Source organism: Mustela nivalis (genome assembly GCF_964662115.1).
Source record: "Mustela nivalis genome assembly, chromosome: X".
NCBI lineage: Eukaryota > Metazoa > Chordata > Mammalia > Carnivora > Mustelidae > Mustela > Mustela nivalis.
The window spans coordinates 15,220,256-15,248,070 of NC_139040.1; the positions used below are offsets into that span (position 1 = coordinate 15,220,256).

General features: G+C 47.2%; 1 protein-coding gene and 1 long non-coding RNA gene across 6 annotated transcripts in view; one reads left to right on the forward strand and one right to left on the reverse strand.

The window, feature by feature from the left end:
* Window positions 1-4,914: 4,914 nt before the first annotated feature.
* LOC309855844 lies at window positions 4,915-7,113 on the forward strand. Its single transcript, XR_014307010.1, has 2 exons — window positions 4,915-5,058; window positions 6,926-7,113. It is a non-coding gene; the product is annotated as an uncharacterized lncRNA (long non-coding RNA).
* Window positions 7,114-20,353: 13,240 nt separating this feature from the next.
* Window positions 20,354-27,815, reverse strand: part of SLC9A6 (solute carrier family 9 member A6) — a 58,441-nt gene continuing 50,979 nt past the window's right edge. For all 5 annotated transcript variants that reach the window (XM_082716981.1, XM_082716980.1, XM_082716979.1 and 2 more), the window contains 2 exons: window positions 26,805-26,910; window positions 20,354-23,086 (listed from right to left, as the gene is read on the reverse strand). In XM_082716981.1, coding sequence (XP_082573107.1) covers window positions 22,814-23,086; window positions 26,805-26,910 — 379 coding nt within the window. In that variant the 3' untranslated portion in view covers window positions 20,354-22,813. The remainder of the gene's footprint in view (window positions 23,087-26,804; window positions 26,911-27,815) is intronic.

Sequence of the window (27,815 nt, forward strand, 5' to 3'; positions counted from 1 at the left end):
TATGAATCCCAAATCTATAACATGACTGGGTCTACTTCTCCAGTACCCCCTCTCAGGACTCCCTCCCATTCCTCAAGCTCTGGGAACTTCCCGTTGTCCCTTAGACATGGCTAGGCACTATGAGCACTGGCCCTTCAAGTATGTTGCCCCTTCTCTTAACCGCACCTTCACCCTGTTGACCTGGCTGACCTTCATGTCACAGCTTACATGTCACTTTCTCCAGAAAGCCCACTTTGGCCCTCACACGCAGCCTTTGGGGCCCTTGCTGTGTGTTTCCAGAGCTCTCTACATATTCTTCCTGTCATAGTTTTGATCTAACTGGATCGTAACTCCCTCTTTTCTGTCTCTCCATCTAGAGTAGAAATTCTGGAGAGCAGAGACCTCTTCTCTCTTGTTCCTCTCTGTATGCTGGGTGTCAAGCTCATAGTTAGCTCTTTGTTCCAGCTCGGCCTTATACCCTCATTTTAGAAAGTCTGTCCACACATCCTCACATCTCATGGTCAGCTCATGGCTTCATGGTTATCTCCTCATGGTCTCATCCCATGGTCATCTCCTCATGGATGTTGTCCCTGCTCACCCAGTCACTCTACCTCATTACCCTACTTTCTTTCTTTTTTTTTTTTTTTTAAGATTTATCCATTTATTTGAGAGAGAGAGAGAGAGAGAGAGAGAGCAAGCATGAGCAGGAGGGGCAGAAGGAGAGAGAAAATCTCAAGCAGAGTCCCCACTGAGCACAGAGCCCCATGCAGGGCTCCATCCCAGGACCCCGAGATCACGACCCAAGCTTAAACCAACAGTTGGATGCTTAACCAACTGAGACACCCAGGTGCCCCCACATTATCCTGCTTTTATTTGCTGCGTGGCACCTGTCACTGTTGAATCTTTTCCGTGCATGTGTGTGTGCTTGTCTGTTTATTGTCCATCTTTTCGGGCAGAAACGTATACGCCATGGGACCAGCGACCTTGTCTGGTTTTGCCCCACACCATAACGTGGTGCCTGGGTTAAAGCTTGGTACATGGTAGGATGAATATTGGATGAATACATGATGGGTGAATGGAATGAATGAACCAATGAATGAATGAATCAGATGGAACCCTCAGAGGAGAGCAGCAGTCCGCAGGCAGAAGCAGTAAGCCTACTTTCTAGCCTGAACTGCCTCTGGCACTCATGAAAGGTGCTCTTTTAAAATTTCCAGATGGGACACACCCTTGATATGGAAAGAAAAAAATAGCCTCCCCCCGTGGCTGGCTGGAAAAAAAGGGGCTGGCGGGAAGTGGGTTCTCAAAACTTCCAGTGGCTGCTGGAGACTGGTTAATCAGTGACAGGTAAGGCCTGGGACACAGATGTCCCATGAACACTCATGGAAACCAGCATGTCATTGGCTAGTGGTAAGACCCAGGGCAGGACAGAATGGCCTGGATGTCTGGTGGCCCTTTTGAATAGTCTCAGCTTTTCTGGAGAGCAGTGCAGAGGAATTTTGGCCAACAGGCCCCGCATTCCATCCTTGGCCCCCATCTTCAGCCCTCCCACCTCCCCCCCACCAGCAGGAACAGAAAGTCATCGTTCCACCTCCAGAAGTTCTGTCCACAGGAACGTGTCCAACCTACTAAACGGAGCTCTTCACTCCCGTGAATACTAAGGAGGGAACCCAAACGGAGCCCGTGCCAACATCACTTCTCCCTTGCTCGACATCAAAATTGAGGTTCTGAGCTTTCCAACAAACATTTCTGAAGCCACCCCTTTCCTTTTGTCAAAACTGAAAAGTAAAGAGCTCTCGCGTGAAAAGCCTCTCTTCCGCCTCTCCCTTAGCTGGAGAGCCATGCCAGTTTGGACATCTCCCAAGGACCAGACTTTCTATGCCAGGCTTTTTATGAACAAAGCACAAGTTCCCTCAAATGCTGCTTGATGGCTGGAAGTCCTGTGGGATTCAACCCTCGGAGGATTCACACCCAAAGTCCTCTTGCTTATTAAGAACTAGCAGAGCGAACACTACATTCCAAGGATAAAACCCAACCCCCAAAGGCCCATTTTCTTGCTATTTCCTCTACCACTGTGGACAGTTTGGCCCTTTATGTGCCCTGGTTCAGGAGACCCTATGTCGTACTGCCTGAACAATAGAAGACCTCATTCCTACCCCCAAGAGAGTCAAGGTGGGCCAGATCGACATACTTGGAAAGGCAGACACGTTAATGCAGAAGCTCGTAGAGCGGACGCGGGGACAGGGCGGCCAGCATCTCCCTCTGCATTGCCTCTGCTGAGTGGTCAGAGACTCCTGGTGTCCTTGGGACTCCGGAACCCGAGGACCAGGCCCCACCCCTCATCCAGGGCTAGACATAACAGCTCAAGTTTAAATTCGGGTCCCTGGAGCAAGAAGATCTCTGAAGAGCACCAGAGCCTCCTGTCTGAAATCTCTGTTAGATCTCCATTCTTGGGGAATGGAGAGTGGGTTGGAGAGCCCCAGCCTCACCCCCTCGGAGCCAGGGCAGGGCGCAAACCCAGGACTCATGGCTCCTATCCTAATCCTTCTCACCTCTCAGTAATCCATGCGATCGTACTTCTCCACGCCAGCTCGTGGCAAGTCTAAGTACAAACACGGATCTGAGTGACTCCCCACCACCTCCCCGGAGGCAGGCATCTGAGATGCAGCCGAGCAGCAATCAGTGAAGTGACTGTGAGCTCAGAAAATGCAGACATTTTGTGTGGGAGGCAGCGGCTCTTGGGGGAAAAAAAGGAAAGAAAGAAAGAAAGAAAGACGGTCAGGAAGAAAGAACACACCAAAAAGCAACTTGTTGAGCTGGTAATCTTCTTCTTCTTCTTCTTTTTTTTTTTTAAGATTTTATTTATTTATCTGACAGACAGAGATCACAAGTAGGCAGAGAGGCAGGCAGAGAGAAAGGGAGAAGCAGGTTCCCTGCTGATCAGAGAGCCCGATGCGGGGCTCGATTCCAGGACCCTGAGACCATGACCTGAGTTGAAGGCAGAGGCTTAACCCTCTGAGCCACCCAGGTGCCCCTAAAGATTTTATGTATTTATTTGACAGGGAGATCACAAGTAGGCAGAGAGGCAGGCAGAGAGAGAGGAAGGGAAACAGGCTCCCCGCTGAGCAGAGAGCCCGATGTGGGGCTCGATCCCAGGACCCTGGGATCCTGACCTGAGCCGAAGGCAGAGGCTTAACCCACTGAGCCACCCAGGCGCCCCAAGCTGGTTATCTTCCTGCCAGGCAATATCCCCATGGCAGAATGAGCTCCAGGAAGAGGAGAAAGCAGGTATGTCGTGGTTTTCAGAAACCGTCCAACTCCAGACAGCCCCCCAAATGTTGACGCCACCCCACAGCAGTCCCTGCAGGGGGAGAGAAAGCCCCCGCTGAGAAATTGCATGGCCCAAATGCTGAAAACATACACCCAAATCCCAAAACGTGTTTCTGAAATAGAACCCTGACACCTGATCCCTTGGGTAAGGCTGACCACTCTCTCTCTCTCTCTCTCTCTCTCTCTTTTTCTCTGAAGAAATCCTCTGCGGAGTGCTTTTTAGGGAACTTGCTTCATTCAGAACCTGTAGCCAATTCCTTGAGATAGCCCGAGTGCTATATTGATTTTTTTTTAATTGGCCAGTGTTTGATCCATGGCTACGAGGCCGATGTCCCAATAAGGCCACACTTTTTTGGGTCCAAAAGGGTGAAGGGGGTGTTCTCAGGTGTCACAGAGCTGGGCTCTGAGGAGCAGCCCCCTGAGATGTCCAGGGCACTGGCAGCTGCATTGGAATAAGTGTGCAATCTCCCTAGGGAACTTCTTGGAAGGACAACGCTCATTTACTAAATGTAAAAATTCTGATGTCATTGAATAAATATGAAAGCTTTGAGATGCTTGTTAAAAATCAATCTCTCTCTCTCTCTCTTTTTTTTTTTTTTTTTTTTTTTTTTTGGCGTGCTGTGTGTTTCGGGAGCAGGGGAAGGGAACAGGACATGCCACTAAATTCACATGCTCTCTTCCGGGGCTGGGAGGCTTGGTAATCTTTTCCTGAAAGGGCCACAGAGTAGATATTTTCAGCTTTGTGGGCCATTTGGGCTCTGTCACATGGGCTCAACCCTGCCTTTGTAGTGTAAAAGCCGCCACAGGTGGTGTCCGAACCAACAAGCGTGGCCGTGTGCCAATAAAACTTTATTTGCAAAAACAGCCGGCCCGGCCTTGGTCTGTGGGCCGACTCCGGTTCGCAGGCTGTATGTCGTTCACGACCTCTGCTCTCCGTAGAGCGAACACCCCTTTGCAGACTTCTCGTTGAACGTCTCCAAACTACTTGATGAAAGGTAGAGGGACGAGCTTGGTCCCTAGGCTCCCATAATCACTTCTCTTCAGCCGTTCTCAGTTTAATCCCATGATGTCATTCTGCAATGCAGTGGGTCACCGACAGGGTCACATTACTCAGAAAAACAGGATGTTTGACACCTAAAATATTCAGAACAAGCCCAGAGCTCATCTCTGCAAAAACGCTCTTACATAATGGGAAGCCGGGACAAAGGGGAGGCAGCAAGCGGTGACTCGAGGGACAGTCACTCCCACGGAGGAGGCACACTGGGCCAGGCCCAGATGGCAGGAGAGCACCTCTCTACTTGCAGCTGTCACTCTAGTGGACAGATGACTTCATTTCAGCTCCCCTCAAATAAAGGGGTAATCATCTCTCACTTGGGAGAAACACCATATGGTAGATGCTTTGAGAAGTTGTAAGAAAAGTAGAAAGTACTTAGGCGGGGCAAGCTTCATCTAAAAGCATGAAATTTGTCTAGAAAGGGATCAGGCTGTTCCTTTGAAATGCTTACTAGAAAACCGAGTCTAAACCAGCAGGATTAGGTAACAAGAGCAGCATTATCGAGGCAGAGCCCCAGGGGAGATCTGTTTCTGGTGTTTACCTACCTTTAGTGCAGCTCAAATCCCGAACATGCATCCGCAAGGCCTTCCCGTGACCTGCTCCTGCTGAAACCTTGGTGCCCACCACTCTCCGCTGTGTGCTCCAGGCTCCAAAATACAGCACGGAATGGCTTCTCGTTCCCCAGAGGCCCAGAGGTATGTGGCCCCCTGCTCACTGGGGTTCCTTGTTCTCGAAGTCCTGTCTCCCCTTCAAAATTCAGTTACCTTGGGCTGTTCCCTGCCCCTCGCAAGTGTGTCCAGCACCACCCCCTTTCTGTGCTACCCTGGGCTCTTACACATGGTTCTCCTATTGTACGATTTGTCGCTGGATCCCCAGGGCAGAGAGCATGCTGGTGCTCGGGAAGAACTCCAGAAACCTCTGTGAGGGTAGATGCCCAATCATGGAGACACCTTACGTGCCCAGCTGTTCTCTTTTGAACCACAGCTGTGTTTTCAGGGCTATCCTCAGTTAGGGCTCCAGGTGAAGGCCTCTAGAATACACAGCCTTGGCTTCCTCAGCACAAAGCTCCCGTCAACTGTGAGCTATCACTCACATAGCTCTTCCGTTAACTACCTACCTTATTTTCTTTCTTCCTTCTTCCTTTCTTTCTTTCTTTCTTTCTTTCTTTCTTTCTTTCTTTCTTTCTTTCCTTCTTTCTCTCTTTTTAAAGATTTATATGTTTATCTCAGAAAGAGAGAGAGAGAGCGTGCACGAGGGGAGGGGTAGAGGGAGAGAGAGGATCTCAAGCAGACTCTGCACTGAGCTTGGAGCCCGACACAGGGCTTGATCGCACAACCATGAGGTCATGACCCTGAGATCTTGACCTCAGCTGAAACCACAAGTCGGACGCTCAACCGACTGTGCTGCCCAGGCACCCCTTCCGTTAACTTTCTTAACTGAGCTCTTATATTCCAAGACTTTCTGTCCATCTCCTGGAAGTCTCCCAGCCAGCTCCCTCTTATGCTCCAGGGGGCTTCTCTTCAGGGTCTCCTCTTTCAAGAGGCTGTCCCTGACTCCCCAGTCACGGGTAGGTCTCCCCACGACTCTGTCCTGGCCCATAGTTCTTTTGCTTTGTCCCGCTCAAAACCATCTGTAATGACTGGTCGTATGTCTTGACTTGTGCGTGATTTGCTTCTCCCTACTGGTGGGTTAGCTCCATGAGGACACAGGCCGTCCTTCTAACCCACTGTCGTGGCCTTGGCCTAGCACAGCACTTGGCACGTCAGCCAGCTTTCAGCAGCTATGTGTGGGATGCATGAAGGAATGCAGTGAGGTCTGAGTATCGTAAGCCAATCTACCCGGAATGCCTCACACAGTACCCACGGCCTGTAGGCACTCTGTGAATGTTCTCTTCGTCAACATCTCTTCAACCCCGTGAATCCCAGGAAACAGCTAGGATAATGAAGCCACATTCGCCCCACTCCAGTGCTTCCAAAGATGCTTCCCTTCACCCTCAGACAAACATAAAGGGAGAGGACTGCCCCCCCAAAAAAGGTTAATTGTCATCTTTCGTGTCCAAATGAGACGGGTGCAGAGTTGTCAGCATTTGTGTTTCCTTCAAGTGTGGCAGCAGTGAACTCCCCCACATAACCTTAAAAGTGGCTCTGGCCAGGCTGCAGAGCGAGACAAGGCCGGGTTAGGAGATGATGCCCATATAAGGCCCTGCAGGCAGCTCCCAGTGGAGCCTGAGCTAATTTGGCACCTCTCGGCAAAGGCCAACAGGGTTGCTTTCGGGGCTTTGTTCACAAATAATTCTCGCTCTGCTGTCTACATTTTCATCTAAACATTTGAGGAAAAACCTAATACCACCCTACATATCCCAGGCCTCAAAGATTCTTGAAAGAAGTGCTGAAAATAACCCAAAGGCAGCCGTCATGGAGATGTTCATTGGAGGCTCCCTGGAGCTCGCCCTGGGTGGCTGGGGAAGAGGCTGGGAGAGACTGGGAGAGGAGGCCAGGGCTCTGGAAACCACCTGAATTCATGCTGAGACCTGCTTTTTTTTTTTTTTTTTCTTTATGCCAGTGACCTGCAAGGTGATGGGAAGGGTGGTTTGGCAAACTTCCTGTGAAGAGCTAGATAGCATTTTCGACTTTGCGGGCCATAAGGTCTCTGTCACGACTCCTCGACTCCACTGTTGCAGAGGAAAGGCCTTCCGCCATGTGTAACCGAATGGGTGTGGCCGTGTCTCAATAAAACTTTATCGATCAACATTGAAATCTGAATCTCATGTAATGTTCACTTCAGAAAACATTCTTCTTTAGATTTTTTTTTTAACCATTTAAAAACGTAAACGCCATGCTTAGCTCTGGGCAGTACAAATACAGGTAATGGGCCAGATCTGGACTATGGGCTACAGGGGACTGACCCCTGCAGTAGGCAGGATTGCACAAAACAGCCACAGACCTTTGGACTCACTTGGATTTTTCAAGCTTACTTCTGCCACTTTTTGGTTGGGTGGCCTCTGAGCCTTAGTTTCCCTATCTTGCCAGCTCTGGAATGAGGCTTCAAAAAGACAAGGCATGGACAGCACTCGGCATAGTCTTCGGCACACAGCAAGGACTCAAACAGCGTCAGCTACTATTATCTGAGATTCCCTTCGATTCGTGTTGGGATTCTCCCTTCTCATGAGCCAAGTGCCTAGCATAGTACCTGACACACAGTAGACACATGAATTGTTGAATGAATGAAAGGCCCCCCACAGAAATGCAGCATACGATGCCTTGACTCACTATGCCTAGGCTGGCGAAGTTCCATCTGCCTCACTTCCAAACTCTCAGTTTGGGCCCAGTGGCCTGGTTGGGTCATCACTGGGGACCGGATCCTGAAGCTAGACTACGTGCCATATCGGAACTTGGAGGGAGTAGGTGCTCAATAATTCCTTGGCAAATGAACGAATGAATGGATGAACCAATGAACAAATGAAAGAACAGCTATCGCCCAAGCCAAGTCCTTTGGTGTTTGAAATCCAAGAAAAAAGACCCCTTCTCCGTCATCTCTAGAGTTCATGATGTTGGGGAGCACTAGACAAAGGGACCCCTCTGAAAATCCACTTGCGGAGGCAGAAGGTCATGGCCCAGCACTACCTGTCTGCCTTCCGGTCCCGACTTCTGCTGGTCCCACCGGGGCCGCCGGCCCGCCCGCCACCTGCCTCCCCAGCAGACACAGCTCTTGCACAAACGGACTGGGGCTTTTCGGAGCCAAACTGCTCTCTACAGACGCATCCCCATCCAGAGGGCCGCTGCTCCAGCTGCTAAGGTAAAAGAGGGGTTAGCCAGTGATTCAGGCCCGTGTGCTTCATTGGGGGGAAGCCATTTATTTTTCTATAAACAGCATATGGTGCTCATCTCCCCCTCAGCTGGAGGCTGTGGGGATTTCTGGCACGGGGGTCATTTTAAGTTTCAAAGTTTCTCTCAGGTTCTGGGAAAAACAACAACAACAACAACAACAACAACAACAAACCTGCAGAAAACACGGGAGGGGAAATCATCTTGAGCCACCCGTGGCAGTTCTGAAACCACGAAGAGCATCGTGAGCAGATCAGAGGCTCCAGCAAAGAGTTCGCTGGAGAAATGCCCCGGCAAGACGCCGCCAGGCCGATACGGTGCCGGTTTCCCCACCCGGAGACGCGGCGCGGGCGTCAATGGGCGCACTGTCTCGGCGGCTGCCTGCCCGGAAAGCCTCAGCCTCGGGGGCCACTGGGAAGGGGCCTGTGGGCTACGTGAGCACTGACAAGACCCTTAGAGGCTTCCAGCTCTCCTCCAGAGGAAGGCTTGACTTGGCTCCGACTACAAATACTGTCAACCACATCATAGCTGTTTCACAAAAGCACTCGGAAAATGGAAAATGTTCAGGGCATTTGTGGGAACCAAGAAGGAGCCAAACACAGGCATGGCATCATTTTTCCCACCACCCAAGGAGCCACCTTCCCAAGTCTCAAAGAGGCAGAAAGGGGGGTCAGGGAGTCTCGTGCCCACTGAGCAGGCCTCTGTGAGCCCATGCCATCAGCCACTGCTTAGGATGAATAATAGTGATAAAGCCCATAACAGCTACCACTGAGTGTTCCTGGTGGCCCAGGTGCCGTCCTAAGTAGCTGTGTGACCTCGGACATTCCCTGACCCTCTCTGAGCCTCAGTTTGTAGTTTATCTGGAAAAGAGGGGTAATATCAGTGCTTCACTCAGAGGGCTGTTGTAGGGCCTCATTGGGGCCACGTGTGTGAAGGGCTTAACCATGTCCCTGGCCCCATTAGGCACTCTGTACATGGGCGGCAACTGTTCCACGTGAAAAATATCCAGTGATTAGGATCGAAGGGGGTAATGAGAATAGTCTTAGCTCCGTATGACTTCTGTCCTCTCTCGCCTTCCCTCTTCTCTCCTTCCCTTGGCTCTTAGACACAGACTCGTTCCATTCTCCCCCAACCCCCGAAGAGGGTGGGCAGAGGGCAAGGGCTGAGCCATCAGAGCGGGAAGCACAAAGCCATTCTTTGTGGCTCTGTCGGCCCGTAAGCGGCGACTCTGAGCAGCCTGCCTCTTCCTTCCTCCTGGCCAGGTCCGCCTTCTGCATCTCCCTGGACAACGTGACTTTGGCCTGCTTCCCCAGGAGAAGTTGGCAGTGGGCTACCTTGCCGGGCTGTGTAGCTGTCAATCAGAAATGCCAAGGCATCCGAAGAGAAAACCCACCCCTTCTGTGATGGCCCACCCCAAATAGTGCCCCCAGAGCTGTTTCTGGAGGTAAGGCGGAAGAGGGAACAAAAATGAGGGGTAGCAACAGCTCCAGGGGAGGGAGTGTTTTGTCTTGGTGCGTAGTTCTGCTCATTCTTTCCATTCTCAGGAAGCATCTACTCTTCGCTGAGTAATATGCCCCAGGCACAGGGGAAAGGGGCAAACAGGACGAGGTGACCGTGCCCGAGGGGCGCACCATCTAGTGGGGGAGCTGGACAAAATAAGCGCTTCCAACAGGCTCTGCAAAGTTCTCCGCAGGAGAGGAGCACAGGGGGGCGGCGGGCCCCAGAGGAACAGGTCCTGAGCTCATCGCGAAGCGTGTCTGTTTTAGTCCAAGAAAAAGCCAGCAGCCGCAGCAACAAAAAATAGGCTCTCATGAAAACAAGCGGAACTCAGCAGCCCAGGAAACCAAATGCAGCTGGTGCCGAACTTGCAAACGAGCCTGTTCGTCTGGCTCCTGGTGATTCGGGTTTTCCTTCTTGTCCACCATTCCTGAGCCTGCCGATTAGGCTCAAGCCTGCAACCCGCCAGCAGTTCATCTTTAAGAAAATGCTCATGATTTGAGGTTATGAAATACAAAGTAAAAAGGCAAAATCCTGTAGACTGGGGGGATTCCAATTGTATAGAATAGTTTGTTTCTGTACATGGGAGAGCAGGTGCATATCCAGCAAAAGCGGTGGGAAGGAAACACATCGAAATGTTAATGAGGGCTGTCTTTGGGAAGTATTTTTATATCTTCCTGTTTCTTAAACATTTAAGTGTTCCCACACTGAACATTACTAATCTTTATTATCTGAAAAACACTGTAAATTTCAAAAGTGGAGCGCCAGCCAAAGGCCCATGCTGTATGACTCTGTTTATGTGACATTCTGGAAAAGGCAAAACTATAGGGACAGAAAACGGGTCAGTGGTTGCCAGGAGTCTGGTGTGGGGACTCAAGGGAATTTTTTGGAGTGATTAAAAACATTCTGTATCCTTCTTGTAATGATTACATGACTGTATGTTTTTCAAGACTCATAGAACTATACACAAAAAATGATAAATTTTACTGTATATAAATTGTTCCTTAATACATCAGAGTTGGTTTTTTTTTTGTTTTTTTGTTTTTTTTTTTTTTTAATGTCGGAGTGTGGCTCATTTCTCCAGTTCTATTATCTCGGGACAGTCCAATAAACATAGGAAGATAATGAATATTTTGGAGTATATAATTTCGAAAAGAAGATCAGAGAAAAAAAGAATTTTCCTATGCCTGTCAGTCTCCCCACGTTCAGCCTTAGATGGCTGGGGCTTGAGTTTTGTTTTTCATTCTTTGCTCCTTTTTTTAAAAAAAGTCACTTGAGACCAGGATTTATGTGAAAGACATAGTTTTTCTTGGTATTTAATGAGGTGACTTTAGTATGAATTCAAGTATATGATTTACAACTGGAGTGGTATCTTTATGAAACATTTACATCTGTGACAACACCTAATAAAACTTTTTATTGGAAACATCACTTGTATGGTTAGAGCAGACGGTCAAAGTCATCCCCCTTGGACCGGACGCATCACAAATTGATCATTTATACTGTTGCTCTAGCCAGTCTCAGACCTACAATCAGTCAGATGGGGAATCCAGAAAAGGGCAAGGCAATGGCATCATTTTCTTTACGAAGCTTGGAGTTTTCATTTACTGCAAGGGACACAACATAAAAACTATCTTAGAGTAGGAAATTATATGAGCCTGAATTTGGCAAGAAATACCTAGACACAGACCCTCCCTCATACATAAAAGGACCCGAGGGCTTAGTATATCTACAGCATAGAGACAGGCACTGTGATTCCTGTCCTGAATGACCAGGGTAGGCCCTGTCCAACCCAGTCACGTCATTTAAATATTTGTGACTGCTTTGTGCTTTATTTAATAGAGAACAGGTCATTGTCCATCATTACGACATCCGCTGCTGTATAACTGAGATAGAATCTGGGGATGCCTGGGTGGCTCAGATGCTTAAGCCTCTGCCTTCGCTGAGGTTGTGATCTCCAGGTCCTGAGATGGAGCCCCATGTTGGGCTCCTGGCTCAGTAGGGAGCCTGCTTTCCCTTGTCTCTCTCTGCCTACCTCTCTGCCTACTTGTGATCTCTCTCTCTGTCAAATAAATAAATAAAATCTTTAAAAAAATTGAGATAGAATCTAAAGCTACCCTTTGGTTTCTTCCTAAGGTGAGCAACAAGAGAGAGATCTAATGTAATCTGTCAATGCTATGGGGGGGGGTGATTGCCTTAGTACAGAGAGGGGGGCTGTTCCAGCTCCTCCTTAATTTGCCTGTAAATTCTTCTGTTCTTACTTACAAGTGGCTCCAAATGTGTGGTACAGAAACTACATGTACAGATGCTTTTGCTTCAAATAAAATCAGTTGAGAACTCGCAGAGAAATACTGAGAATCAGAAAATAATCTAAGTGACTGATCCTGGAAAGGGGCATAATAAAAATGGAGTGGCATGGAGTTACCCACAGGGAAAAAAAAAAAACCTGGCCATGTTAGTCTACTTGATTTACAAACCAGGATTTTGAAACTCCAGACCCATCTAGCTAATGGCCCCCTGGCCATGCTCGCTTGGAGAGCCACGCGTACCTCATGCTCAATGTGTCCCAACCTGAACTCCTTCCTTCTCCCTCTCCCTGCTCTTCCTGAGTTCCACATTGTGGAGAATGGACCCACCACTCACCACTCACTTGGGCCAAAAACGTGGTCGTTATCCTGAATGTTCCACTCTCCCTCACTCTTCCATCTGTCAGTAGGGTCTCTCCTAAACCTGCTTTGACCGTCCCCTTACCATCACTGTTGGTCAGTGATGTCTCCATATTCCTGGACCCAGTGGATGCCTTTCGGTCTATTACTTGACCTCTTGACTGATTTTGACATTTTTGACCATCCCTTCCTTATGAAAATTCTTTTTCTCCCTTGTATCTGTAACCACACCACTTTCTTACTGTTTCTCACCAACCCCCCAAGTTCAACTTGAATACATGACCTGAGCCCAAGGCAGGCGCTTAAGTGACTGAGCCACCCAGGCATCCCTCTACTTGCCCTTTAAATGTCACTGGTTTTCGTTTGCTCTGGTTTGGTTTTGGTTTATTTCCTATTTTATTTCTAGGACTCTTTCTGTTGCAGACCAGGTTCTCTTGGTGATCTCATCCACACCCAAAGCCGAGATCTCTCTCCTGTGCTTTGGGCTCAGAGATCTAACGTGTCCTTTAAAGCTGAACTTAGTGCCCCCTTACTGCAGCTCTGTCTTTATCACTAATGTGTGGTCTCCTCGCAAGCACAAACCTCGCCTTATTCACCTCTGAATTCCCAGTACCCAGGGTAGGCACTCAAAGTTTGCTCAATAAATAATGACAAATCGAATCAAGTAATTAGCCACCTATGAGAGGTAGAGGTTTGACTCCCACTACTGACATCTCTACCAACAGGTCAGAAAAAGTAGAGCTCAGCTGGTTAGAGTACAGAGTAATGAGAGCAAAGTTGCCGGCTCCATCATTCCACAACCAGTCAGCTTGTCCTGGATGGTAGCCATAGGCCAACTTTGAACTCTAACTGGCCATCTTGGAAATGTAACGATGGTCACAAAGAGCTGTGGGTGAGAGCAGAGAATCATCAGCCCCAAGGGCGGTAGGGTCTGACCCCAGCCCATCATCATCATCTCTCTTTGGTGTCTCCACCTGAGCTCCCTTTGTGGGGTGTGGTTGGTGTTGGTTCAAGAAAACCTTGGAAAGATGGAGAGAGAGAGAGAGAGGGAGAGAGAGAGAGAGAGAGAGAGAGATTGATTTTCTCCTTCCGCAGCATTTCCAGAGGCTATGCATCTCACTCCTGCCTCTCCCAGGAAAGTCTAAGGTGAGCCAAGAAAATTTTCTTTATAGTGTGAAGGGCATACTTCGTGAGATTCTGAGTTTAATGCACATTTTTAGGTCAGCACATTAGTCCTACAATTTCTGGGCGGAGGACTTAAATCCTGCTGTGGAAGGACTGTAATCCTGAGTTAACATAAAAGCAATTTTAGGAAATATCTATCAGGACCAACATTACATTGAAAACAAAAACAAAAACAACCCAAAAAACCCAAAACCTGACACCTCTCTGCAGATCATTGTTCTCTCCAGGTAGTTCTGAAGTAACTTTTCCCAATGACCCTGGAGGCAAAGAAGACTCCATTTTGGAAACATTGGCTGGGTGAGCTGGTGACTCACACCTCAGATGAATTAATAAAACTTAAGAAAACAAAACCAGATGTTTCCTTCACTTTACTATAGGCCTCTACGCTTTCGTTGGTCAGTTACACTGTCCGTTGCTGATTTCCTTCTATTGAGGCAAGAATCAATTTTTTAAAAAGCTTGAGTCCCTGCTATTTGGCTTGAACTTCCACAAAGACTGCAGCCCCAGCACTGACCATTTCAGCAAAGCTACAGCAGACCAGAGAGCTTGGAACTTGCTAGAGAACGCTTGCGACAACCTTTGCGGAAAAGCAGGGTGAAGCAGGCTCTGTGCTCGCAGATCAACCTCCATGGAATCAGCAAGGGTCTGGCAAACTAGCCGTGGCTTCCTCTCCAGATCCAATATTCATTCCTTGGCCCTTGACCCTCCCAGAAAATGCTAAGGACTGCATTTTAGCGAACCCACCACATATATTTTCATTCTTCTGGCCAGACCAGTGGAGGATACAACGAAATCCAGAGTGACGCACTTTTAAATTTCCTAATCACACCGCCCATCGTTCCCTGAGAACTTCGGAAGCTTTCTGCTTTTTGTAAGGAGGGAAAATAATTTATTTTTTCCTCCATCTATTGTACTTGGGTTAGAGCAATTATTTTCCCCAGACACCACCCACAGCAGAAAACTCCAGATGTTCTTGGGTTATAACAGGAGAATGGATTACAAGTGCTGGCGTTTCTCAAACTTGGCATCCTCCCTCAACTTTCTCGCTGGGGGCCCTCAGTCCCCTTCTCCCACACCTTTTCCAGCTGGGCTCTGTCTTTTCTTACCTCAAGGATCCAGGGGCAAACCTAGCTCTGTACCTTGACAGCTCCATCCCTTAACTTGTCATTAAAGTATTTTCTAGAACTGCAGTTACTGTCATTCTGCCCCCTCATTTGTCCAGCTCCAGGTGGCAGGGTGTCACCGTAACCACCTCCCCCCCCGCCCCACCCCCCCAGGCATTTGCTATAGTTAGTCACTGAGTCCTGCTGAGTCTACCTGCTAAATGACTTTTTTCTCCCCTGGGCCAGCTGTCTCACCTGCCAGGTGTTCTAACCATTACCCCTGCATCCACTTTTGCCCCATCTTGATAATCCATCTTTCCTACTGCATCCGCAAGGAGACAGATCTTTCTAGAACCCAAATGTGGTCAATGTCTTCCATATACTGCCACTCCCCAGGAATGTAGTGGGCATGGTGGCCCAGAAAAATTCCTTGCACCAGTGAGCAATGTGTAAGTGCTCAAGTCATAGGAACGGCAGGGCCTTCCCAGGCTTCCCAGCCTCCTGATCCTTCCCCTCCCTGTGCGTTTACCATCTGGACTTCCTTCCATCATGGTGCCATGTTGGCCCTTTACTTGCTAGTCTTCCCCACTGGGCTGTGGGCCGTGGACCTGTTTCAGTGATGGGTCTGCAACACCGGGCACAGTGCCTGGCACAGACCAGACATTCAGAACTAAATAGTAACAGAGACGACACTCTCTCCCTCCAAGGCAGCATGTTAGCCCCCCACTACAGCCCTAACAAATTAGCATAGACTCAGGGGCTTGTCCTCTTATGCTTCTGGAGGGCAGAAGTCTGAGCTGGTTTTACTGGGCTGAAGTCAAGTTGTCAGCCGGTTGCATTCCCTCCAGAGGCTGTAACGGGAGAATCCACTTCCTTGCCTTTTCCAGCTTCCAGAGATGACCTTCCTTTCTCTTCCGATTTAGCAACATAGCATCTCTCTGACCCTGTTTCTGTTGTCCCAGCTCTTTCTCTGAACACGGCCTGGAAAGGGTCTCTGGTTTTGTGAGACTATGTGATTAGTCTGGGCCCAGGATAATCTCCCCGTCTCTTGAAATCAGCTGGTTAGCAACCCAACCTATAGTCTTAATTCTCTTTGCCAGGTAACCTAACAGACACAGGTTCCCGGGATGTCCTACAGACGTCTTTAGGGACCATTAGTCTGCCCATCAGAAGCAGAAGTGGGGGGGCGCCTGGGTGGCTCAGTTGGTTAAGCCGCTGCCTTCGGCTCAGGTCATGATCTCAGGGTCCTGGGATCGAGCCCCATATCAGGCTCTCTGCTCAGCGGGGAGCCTGCTTCCTCCTCTCTCTCTCTGCCTGCCTCTCTACCTACTTGTGAGCTCTCTCTGTCAAATAAATAAATACAATCTAAAAAAAAAAAAAAAGAAGCAGAAGTGGGTGAGGAAATTCCATCTGAAGTCCCTTGCTAATGCTTTTCACACAATTGCAATGCTTTGACCTAATGGGCCACAGTGGCCTGGAGATCAAAATTGTGACTGAGTCCCCTCTGTGGTCCCAGTGCCTGGCCCAGGGCTCAGCCCATTTGACATGTTCAGTGTTTGCCGACTGGAAATCAGGGACTAAAGGATCGGTTGGCCGGAATGTTTAAATCAACCTCTTGGCTCCCCTTAGAAAATGGAGCTTTGAGGGTCGAGGTTTCAAGCAAGTGTTAAAAAAACAATTTTGTAGCACAATGAGGGGTCCAGTTGCCATTGTCTTGCTTTCTCACACTAAACCAGCTTTACAGTTAAAAAAACAAAACCCAAAAAATAGGCATCTTCCATAATTCGACAGAAGTCTTCCAGATTTTTTCAGACGAAAAAAACAGCTCACATGCTTTTTGCCTAGGCTACATGGGAACACAGCTGTATAGGAAATTGAAATGAATAAAAGAAAAAAAAAGCATGTCATAAAGCCTCGTGACTCCCAGAGCAACCAAGAATTGAATCCTTCTCAAGCAATTTTTGTAAGATTAGTATTTAAACACAGAGCAAGCCACTTCAGTTCCAACAAATCTGGAGAAATTAAACCTTGTTTCCAAGAAGTGCTCACTGAGCCTTCGATGCATTTTTTCATCACTGCAAAAGAAATAATTCACACAAATACATCGTGTCACCTTAGGGGGCCCGAGCGCCCATCAGCCAGCACCAAGTGGAAAATGAATAGACCTGGGGTGCAGGCGGACGCCAGGGGCAGGACTCCCTGGCCACAATTGCAGTATGGTGTGTGGCAAAGGAGAGAAGGTCTTTTACTAGGCAGACAGAATTGTCCAGAAACTGTCGGGTCTCACGGAGTTCCGGCTACAGCCAAGACAGCCCCAACTAAGCCAGTTCTCAAGAGTTCAGTCTGCACCGTGGCAACGGCTTGGGACCCCTCCAACTTGCTGAACGGGAGATTTCAAGAAAAGCAGCCCGGAGTTGAATCATGGTCTGTAAAGTGTTTCCCATATTTTACTTATACAGTACCTCGTCAGCAAAACCTTACAGGGTATGCAACCTCAGTTTCAAGAGCCTTCGGAATCCTGGTCAAAATGTTCCGATGTACATCACTTCATCTGCTCCCCTGAGCACGGCTGGCAGCTGCACGGGGGCCGGAATCAGAATCCAGCACCTACCACAGTGTTGGCAGCCGGCAGTAGCTCAATGAATGTTTACTGAATCAGTCGGCTGGCATCATTTCATAAGGGAAGAAACAGGCTCAGAGAGGTTTAGGTGGCTTCCGGAGAGTGCCCAGTGGCCGGCAGGGTAGGGCCTTAGGCCTATCGATTCTCCTGCCCCATGCTTCGAAGGCCTTCCAGACCCAGCTCAGTAAAAGGTCAGGAGGACGTTGTGCTTCTTTTCAGCACATTCACTGAGCATTTACCCTAAACCAGGCCTCTCCGCCACGCTTCCCATTTGCTGTCTGCCTGGCTGGTTCCTTAAAGCCTTCGAGTTAACGCTACCTCCCGAACCTTCCCACATTCCCCTGCCGCTCCTCGTGCCCATCGCCCTCCACCGTGTTCCCTACCTGTCCCCGATCCCAATCTCTAGTTATTTTGTACGTATTTTGCGTATTTGTGGTTGGCCTGCTCTGCCGGGAATATAAGCTCTGTGAGGGCAGGGGGCCCGCCCAGACTTTCTGGGGACAGTCAACCCACTGTAAGACGAGGGAGATGTGGCCACTGAAACAAAGAGCCAACATCGGCTCAGGCGCATTCATGAAAAAGTCTAGAACAACAGACTCCTGGTGCATGTCCAGAAGATAGGAAGAGAATAAGGCTGTAAGTTTGGGAGCAGAAAGGCCCAGAAGACATACCAGCTCCTCTTTTCAAATGTCTGAAGGCTGCAAGGGAGCAGAGGGCACAACTTGCCTAGCAGGTGCAGCCCGAAAGGGCTGACTGAGAGGAAGTCACAAGGTAGGTTTGGCTTCGAGGTGCCCCTCGTTACAATTGCTGGGTACTGTCTTCCATACGGATATTAAGGGCTAGGAGGGTGACCTGTGTCAATTTTATTCTTCACTGTGTATACAGCATAGCACATGGTATGTCTGTCGCTCAAGGAACCATTTGATTGGATGAATGTTGTGTGGAAGATCGAGTACAGGTGGTGAGTTGTCACTGTTCACTCTGCTCAGAACTGCTCCTCGTCCTCACCACCCTTCATCTGGGTGACCCCCTGCTTAGCTTCGAGGTCTGTTTAAATGTCACTTCATTAGAAGATCTGCCTTATTCCCCTACCAGCAGGCAGCAGTCCCCTCTCCCAGCCTCCTGTACTCTGCCATCACAGTCTTTATGGCGATTGCATTTTATATTCTTTGCCAATTATTTAAGATAGATATTCCCCTACTGGAAGGCAATTAGTGTTTCTGTAGCATATGCTCTGTGAAAGCAGGGATGGTTGTAGAACTGTCTGCACTATAGCCACTGTGTGTGGCACAAAGTAAGCTCTCAAATATTTCTTGAATGAACTCACTTTATAGCTAAGGAAGCAGAAAGGCTCAGCAAAGTCAAGTAACCAGCTGACACTGTGTAACAGTGGCGCCTGGGTTTGAAACCAGATCTGTGTAACTCCAAAGCCTGGGATTTTTCTACTTCATCACGATATGTGGGCACAGAGCCACTCTTTAGGACCACATGCTCTGCCACAAAAGATGCCCCCCTCCGGCGAAAATAGTGGAAGGCAGATTGGGGAGGCATGGTGCTAGCCAGGCTGCCTTGCTTATGGACACAGGAGGGCACTTCACTAAGAATTCGAGAAACTTCCCAGTCGGGCAAACTTGTGTTTGGCAGCCAACAGTGCAGCGAATGGAGGGACAGAGCTGAGACTTCATGCCTTTCCCTGGCCTCATGTCAAGCAGGTGGTGGGCAGCAGAATGGAAGCCCACAATTTTCTGCAGCCTCCTTCTAGTTCTCCAGATGGATTAGCCCGCAGACCGCCACTGGAGCCACTAGAGGAGTGGCTAACAATCTAGACTTTGGATCAAGCCTGGATTTGAGTCCTGGCTCTGTCCCTTACCAGCAGGGTGACGACCTCCCTGCACCTTACCTTCCACGTCTGTGAAATGAAAAGAACAGAATGTGCTCCCACAGCATGATTTGGATTCTGTTAAAATGCAGCTCTTCAAGAAGACCATGTATACACACAGCCTGTATCCAAGAGGGGCTCCAAAAAATGGGAATTAGTATTGCTATCATTTCCAATTTATTCCAAGCTTCATACCTTACGCTGCATCATCTGTGTGGGGTGCCTCCTATCAAGGACTGCCTGATGGAGTTTTTTAACTTCTATCTCTTTTTGTTAAATAAACTTAAGTTGAAGAAACTAAGCTTAAGTAACTTAAGTGAACTCAAGAAAACAATGCTCCCAACATGGGGCTCAAATGTACTTAATGTACTCAATGTACTTACTCAGATCGAATGTCAGATTTGATCTGTGAATTAGAAAACATGGTTTGTTCAAGAAAAGAGGGGTGGGGCACCTGGGTGGCTCAGTGGGTTGAGGCCTCTGCCTTCGGCTCGGGTCATGATCTCAGGGTCTTGGGATCGAGCCCCACATCGGGCTCTCTGCTCAGCAGGGAGTCTGCTTCCTCCTCTCTCTCTGCCTGCCCCTCTGCCTACTTGTCATCTCTGTCTGTCAAATAAATAAATAAAATCTTAAAAAAAAAAAAAGAAAAGAGGGGTGTGTAGGCCTATCACCTGCGTCTCTCACTGGACCATGAATAAGAAAGCTGGCAACAAAACAGAGTGCTAGTGTGGTTGGTGTCTTTACTAGACAAAGTTGCTGTGAGCAAACCCTAACCTATAAAACTGCTCAGGTACACAAAGAAAGATCTCTCTAACTGGGGAAAGGGCTGTTTGCGTGAGCGTGCTTTCAGCTAAACTTGGAATGGCTTTTCTACCTAACAGGACACAGAATCTACTCTCACCACATCATGGAACTGACATTTTCATGACATTATCCATTACCGAGCTAACAGGCTACAAATCAGTGTGATGGAATTTGAGAGCTTTGAGTCTTATTTCTTAAATGGTCCAATTGTGACCACAAGCAAACATGTCCATCCTTACACGTAAGCCCCTTGGTTGGCAGCCCCACACGTTACGTTCTGGTAGGTTCCTGTCTGCTCTTTTTTTAAACATCAGTCTTCCCCGCTTTCCCAGTAGGTGTATAGGTAGAAAAATAAATGAAGTCAGCACTCTTTACTTCTCACTAGAATAAACTGTGACTCAAATATGGTGAGTGGTTATTTGCAAGGCTATAATTTTTTTTAATGACAGATTTTCCTAAAAGAAACCACTATAACATCTGTCCAAGTACTCCAAGGGAAAACGAAAAAAATACATACAGATTAAGTCTATTTCTTTAACAGCACATTGTCAAACACGGACGACGAGGATAAAATGCCAAGGAACCTTACAAAATAACTTTGAAAGATGCAATGTTTGAGTCACTCAAACGCGCAGGGCTCACAAAGAACAGAACAGTTAAGTCCGAGAGCAGCTCTCCTTTGTGCGTGATGGTAACTCAGACTGTCCTTCATTCGAGTTCACTCAGGTGTCGAAAACCGACGGGTATATGAGCACAGTTTGTTGGTTCTTCTTTGCTTGGAGATGTGCACACAGATTAGAGGAGAGGAGAAGCTTCCAGATGCTGATATAAGCACAGCAGCCTTGGTTCCCCTTTGATAAAGTACGAAGGCAGATTTAGTTGACTCAAGCTGTATCGGTTTCCCTAAGAAAAAGTCTGATGCATGCTGAAAGAGACGAGTTACTGACTGTGTCATGCTAAGTATTTACAGCCATTTTCCTAAAGTGAGCTCAGTAACCTGACAGAATAAAAAAGGTAGTTGTTAATTTCGTGTATGACCTTTTACAACTTGAATAACTTCATGGGTGAATGACGCTGAAGTTCAAAGCCCCTCAAACACACATTAACAAGAAATGAGAGACTGTAAGAAGAGGCGCACGTCCTCTCGAATGCACACGTCACGGGGCTCCTGCATAGCAGGAAAGTCGCTACCACTACGTAACAAATGGCTATGCCAACAGTTAGAGCTGCCGCTCAAGAGTCCGACAGTAGAATTCCCTTAAAATCTCAGAGTGTTCGCAACAGTACAGACACCTTGGGAAGAATAAGTACATATTTTGTTTGGAAAGACATCTTTTTCTGGGAAATTTGAACATCATGTAAACACGTCAGTTTGCGAATCGGGTTAAGATTTAAGGCAATGCTACTCAGACCCGAGGCAGGGGGAAGACCCACAGAAGTTCCCATTTGTCTTCCGAAACATTAACAACAGGTCAGGATCCACATCGGAACATATCCCCCTTTGAAGCATTCGCTGCACCTGTAGGATTTTTCAGCATTACAAAATAGAATCTACTTTCATTCTCTGAGTAGGAAATGAGAAGTTGCTAAGTACTCTTCCTTGAAAACTGTAAAAGAAAAAACAAACCCACACCCACCCACATGGCAGCTTCAGTATTTCATATTAAAAAGTAACATGGAGAGGAAGACAAGTCTAGCCGGAGCACGTAAAGGAACACTGCCCTTATGGTGAGTTCCAAAGCGGTGCGCTTCTCCCCGACTGACCTTGATGTAGTGTGGAACGATCATGGGAGTCATAAATTAACTTTAAACATCAACTACAGACTAACGAATGACAATGAGACACAGTAAAGTTCAAAAATTTTACATTTTGCTCCTGTTTGGCTGCTAAAGAGCAGCGATTTAAATCGATATAAAAACATCTGACCACAAAGCTTGCTATACAGATAAAGTATATAATCCAAAAGTAAGCAGCACTGAGTTTCTTATTTAAACTTATCTGGTATGGAATATTTACACATCTGGGAAGAGAGCTCTCCGAAGCACCCCCCGCTTCTCTTGACTCCGCTCCCACGCTCTGCCCCGGCCCCCACCAATGCAAACCACCTGCCCTGTGCCATGTACACCCGTACTTTGGCTAGCTTGGCAGGATGATACGACTCCTTCCTATGGTCTTGGTCTGGGAGAAAAGCAACACAGTCTTGGATGTCATTTGTAGCCCTTCTTTTCTGAACACCAGTGTGCTATAGTCAATGAATCTGTTCTTTCATAGCAAGGGTGGGGGGAAGAGCCCCCCCCCCAACTTCACTCCCATCTCCCAACGGGACAAGATCCGAACACCATCAGCCTCTAATGCCACAACAGGCCACCGGAGAAAAAGGAAAGACAAAGGTCACGACCAAGGCAGTAGCAATGAACACAAGTTTCCCAACAGAGGAACCTCTCCCGTCCCTGGGCTTTCCCAGAGATAACACTCCCTCTTTCCTCTCCCTCCCCTCCCACGAAACAAAATTAATTCACGGCACAAGAACTTGGTTCTCTGGTTAAGTATCAGGTAAGTGTAAGAAAGAGTAAATCTGTCACTTGGTGTACTTTAACTGAGACGTAAAGCTAACAGAACACACAACATCACTGTGAAAATAACTTTTTTCTAAAACAGATCCAATCTACATAGTGCAGCCAATGAAACATAAAAGAATAGTTTGTTCACAATCTGCCTTGTACAGGATATTTATATTCTCTCGATGCCATATAAAGAGCATTTATATAGCTTAAACATTCAGAGACATGCACTGGGACTTTTTAGGTAGTACAAATTTCTTCACAATCACATGTGCAAATTTTACAAATCACTAGGTGAGTATTAGTAAGCTTAGGCTGGACTGTGTCTTGTATTATCTAACAAATTTAATGGGGGCTCAGAATCATCCATAGGAAGAACCAGGCGTGTTCCCCGAATGACCAGTTCGTGGTCCCCAAACGCAAGCTCCCGATCCAAGGCATCTTCAGAACTGTTTCCCATAAACCTCCTAGGGGCACCGGATGCTCCCGATTCGGTGTTCACAGTGGAATCCCCATACGTCAAACTAATATCGCCATCATTGAGAATAAGATCGGAGTCATCGTCTTTCAATTGCTCCTGGTTCTAAATACAAATAAAAGAAGTCTTAAGAATTGCTATGTGGCTGACTCAAGAAACATTTCCAAGAGAAGAATTTTTCGAGGACTCGTATTAAAACCCTTCAGGGCTAGTCTGCTGCCTTCAGGATAAAGCCCACAGTCCTCACCTTGGCTTAAAGACACCTCGTGACGCAGGCGATTCCCCATCCCCCCACCCCATCCTGCCCTGGCATGTGCCTCACCCACTCCAGCCGCCCCACCGTGTGCCTGCCGTTCGAACTGCTGACACGTACCCAAACCACTCATGCTTTCCCTTCCCTTCTGTCTCCCCTGCCCTCCGTCCTGTGACTAGAGCCTGCTTATCACTGAGGTCTTGGCTTAAAAGAAAGTCCCTTCCTGCTGGAAGTCTTCCTTGATCTTGCAAAGCTGGCTTAGGTGTGCCTCCTGTGCTCTTACCCAGTGGCCGGCACTTAGCCCTGGCCCTGGACTGCCCTTTCCCCTCGTACCACAGCTGCACGCGCACTGACTGGTCTGCTCTCAGCCCACACTAGCTTCTGAGCCCCTTCTGTGCTTGAGTCCAACCACCAGACGGCCTGGGGCACACGGAGGGTATTCTCCAAATGTAAGGTCAATGGATCACTGAGTGGATGAGTGGATTTATGGAAATCAAGCTTTTACTTCAGTATGAACAATGCCTAGAGATACAATGTGTTGAAACCTCACCATACACTTGCCTCCCAGCTCAATAAGCTTTGGTTCTCATGGGACTTTGTGGCCAAAAATGTAGAATTAAATGAATTATGTTCTACAAAAGGGGAAAAATCAAATACACACACACACAGAATGCCATTTTGGTAAATAAAAGAATGTTATATATGCATAGAAAACTTTGGAAGGGTAGCAACAAAATGATGATCTCTTTAGCTCTGCATGATAAAATTGCTAGTGATTTTTATTTTCTTATGTTTTTGTACTGAAATTGTATTATATTGAGGACCTATTACTTTTAAAAATCAGAAAGTCATCCTTTTCTAATATAAAGCATCAGAATCATTCTAAACACTCCTACGGATCTGGCAAAAAAAAAAAAAATCTGTGACTAATATTCCTTGAGGGAAGCAGAGCTGATACAAACAGCAGACATCCGTCTCTCCTGAGTTGTATGTGTTTGAAAATCGTAAATTTGTCTGAGAGAGTCAGACTGAGGAGACTGTTAAACACCAATTTAAAACAGTTTTAATTTGCTGTTGCTAAATATTTGCCTAAATACCCAAAGCCATGTGAATTAAAAACCAAACAAACCCATTCTACTAACCAACCGTAAGGCCCTCCTGCTCTGTAGAGTATGACATGAAGGCCCACCAGGGTCTGTCACCTCGCTTAGCGATATTCAACAAAAAAGCTCAGGGATGCCTTCGCACCAGCAAGAGCTCTTCAGCACCTTTAAGGACTGTGCTGAGTGTGAGGTTTGGGGCAATAGCTATCAAATTTTAGAATGCATGTATGCCTTTTGACTCAGCAATTTAACCCTTAAAATCTATTTTATATACCTTTATATACTTGGATAAATTCATAGGTACAAGAATATTTACTATAAGCATGGTTTGTAGAGACAAAAAAGAAAAGGAAACTACTTAAAGGTCTATCCATAGGAGACTAATTAAATCAATGCTGGTCTAGCCATACTAGGCAGCCATGAATAAAGAGAAGATAATGGGTCTTGTGTAGTCATGGAAAGGTAGCCATGATATATCACTAAGTGAAAATGCAAGTAGCAGGTGCAATTGTGATCTCACTTGTATAAAACAGTAAGAAAGCTACACATGTAAATTTGTCTAAGTTTGTGCAAAGCTATATATACACATGGAAGTAACGTACTTCTTGTGTACTAGGAAGTATACACAATAAATCATTAATAAAGACCGTTTCTGGGGGGATGTAAGTGGGAGAAGGAGCAAACTGATTTTTCACTTTGTACATTCCATACTGTTTGAATAGCTGGCCACAAGTAGAGTTAACTTTAATAATTAAAAAAGTAGGTGTTAATTAATTAATTAACAAGTGATAAAACACTAAAAGTTAAGTTTTATGGTTGTTACAGGTTACATGCTACCCCCCCAAAGATGCTAAAATCCCAACCACGAGTACCTGTGACCTCATATAGAAATAGGGGCTTTGCAGATGATCAAGTTAAGATGAGGTCATTAGTGTGGGCCCCGACCCAGTATGACTGGCGGGTGTCCTTTAAAAAAAGGGGAAATTTGGGGACGCACACACACACACACACAGAGTATCATGTGAAGATGAAGACAGCGATCTATATAACTCATCTACTACAAGCCAAGCAACAACAAAGACTGGCAGCAAACCATCAGAAGCTAGGGAGAGGCCCGGAGCAGACTGAGCCTTATGGCCCTCAGAAGGGACCAACCCTGCCCACACTTAGACCTCAGACTTCTCCAGAACTATGAGATAACACATTTCTGTTGAGCCATTCAGTCTGTGGTACTTTGTTACCGCTGCCCTAGGAAACAAGTATGACAATGTTGTATTTTGCTAAAGGCCATAGGATGCGCAGTTGTGGAACTCTTGGCTTTCGGTGACTGTGAGTGGGTCTCTGGAATCCAAGAGCTGAGGCTCACTGACTGAGCTGACAAAGCTGGCTGCCCCTCTGTGGCCTCGTAGGCTGACAGGGCACAGAGGACAGGGAGGCTGCTCGACATGGAGAGCCTGGGCCATGTGGGAGGGAGAGACAAGATAACACGGGTGCTCCCCATACCCCCGGGCACAATCTGTCAGGAAGCTGCATGGACTCAACGTCCCACAGAGCTGTAGGGCACCCCACCCTGTAGGTGCTACCTCTACTAAGACTCCTCTGCCCGTCCCTTCTCTGTGGGCTCTGCTCTAATATACCCCAGCGGAGGGCATAGGGAGCCACACGGTGCCTGTCTACACTGCTTCACCATGGCCTTGTTGCTCTACTCAAGCTGTTCCATCAGATCAGCCCAGGTGGTGGGCTTAATCTGGGCCCTGTATATGATGCCACAGATGATTTTGGAAGGGTTGGGTTGGAAGCAAAGGTTTTTTTAAAAAAAAAAAAAGAACTTGAAAAATAAGATGTTCATATTTTTAAAGTAAAGGCTGTCAGCATTTGTCATTTCTTTCTGTGTTGTGACACGTGCTGAATCACCAATCTCATGATGGCAGCTAAGGGAAAAAAATATGGACTCTAGGTTCTATCTAGATATGCTCTTGCCGCTGAGCAATGTGGAACACCAGCAGATAAACTCTCCCTGATGTCCAAATGTGGCGGGTTTGAAGTAAAAGACCATCTGTTGTACTTTAGGGGTATCAAAAATGGTTTTATTAATCCTCTCAACATGACTGTGACCTCTCTAATTCATAGATGAAAACATAACACATTCAATACTGAGCTCGGGCCACATACTGTAAATAAACGAAAACCAGTGTGGAAATAGAATTATTTACTAAAATCACTGACAGTAAGTGAGGCAATACTCTAGATCTCTTTTCAAATGAGGTTTCAAAGACCGTGAAATTGTATCTCTAGATTTCTATACGTATCTATATGCATTTTCTGGCCGGGCAAAATAGGCTTGTATTCCCTCTCATGGATTTTATACCTTAAAGGCCGGTGAAGCAAAACCGAACCAGTGATGTATCCACAGAGCGGAAAAATTTAACTTCATGAAGAACTTAGGTTTTGGATAAAAGCAACTTACTTCATAAGCTTGGGGGCTGGTCAGGCATCTGGCGATGGGCCCACAGCAGGCAGGGAGCGTTGTAGTGAGAGGAGGTCCACTGTGCGTCAGCAGGGGCTTCAGATAGCTGCACCCCAGGTTAAGGAAGAACCACGTCCCTTTCCTCCCAAACTCCAAACAAGTCGTGTGCTCACCACCACCCTCACGGTGTACCTGCTGCTTCCGAGGGCAATGGAGGCCTTTCACATATGCTGCCTCATTTTGTGGCCACATTACGCCAGCGAGTCAGCAAAGCGAGATTTTGTTACCATCTCTGTTTCACAGAAATGGAAACTGAGGCTCAGGGAAAGGAATGACCCACCTAAAAGTCACACAACGAAGCAAGCGACGGACCCATACATGAACCCAAAGGGGTTGGATTCCAAGCCCTGCACCACGTCTACCACGTCATATTGCCGTTTTTCTTTTACTAAACCCAAAGGGAAGACAGGATCACTCTCAGTTTAGCACTGAAGGAGAAATGGTGGAAAGTAAAGAGTGGGAAGAGTCAGAAAAAAGATGAAATTTTCCAGTCGCAGAATTTAGTAACAAAAATGGTTTTAATCATTGATTGTGAATTCAGTTGGTATCCTGAATGAGTTGAAACTTCGTATCAAAGGAAATTCAACTCTAAAAACGTTAAAAAAATTATGTATCATGAGTTCCTCTATCATAGACCCTCATTTCAGTGTTCATTTATTTTCCAAAAAATAAAAACAGACATGATAACAGGTATGATACTCAGAAGAAAACAAGAGGGAATCGTAAGAAAAAAGTAGAGAAAATGGGAGAAAGACACATATACATATTCCCCACTTTCTGAAGTCACAACCTAAGGTTGTTCTCAGTTAAAAATGAGGAAGAGTCCTGGGGCACCTGGGTGGTGACTCAGTTGGTTAAGCGTCCAACTCTTGGTTTCAAGTCAAGTGGTGATCCTGGGGTCATGGGATTGAGTACCGTGCCAGGCTTCACACTCAGCACAGAGTCTGCTTG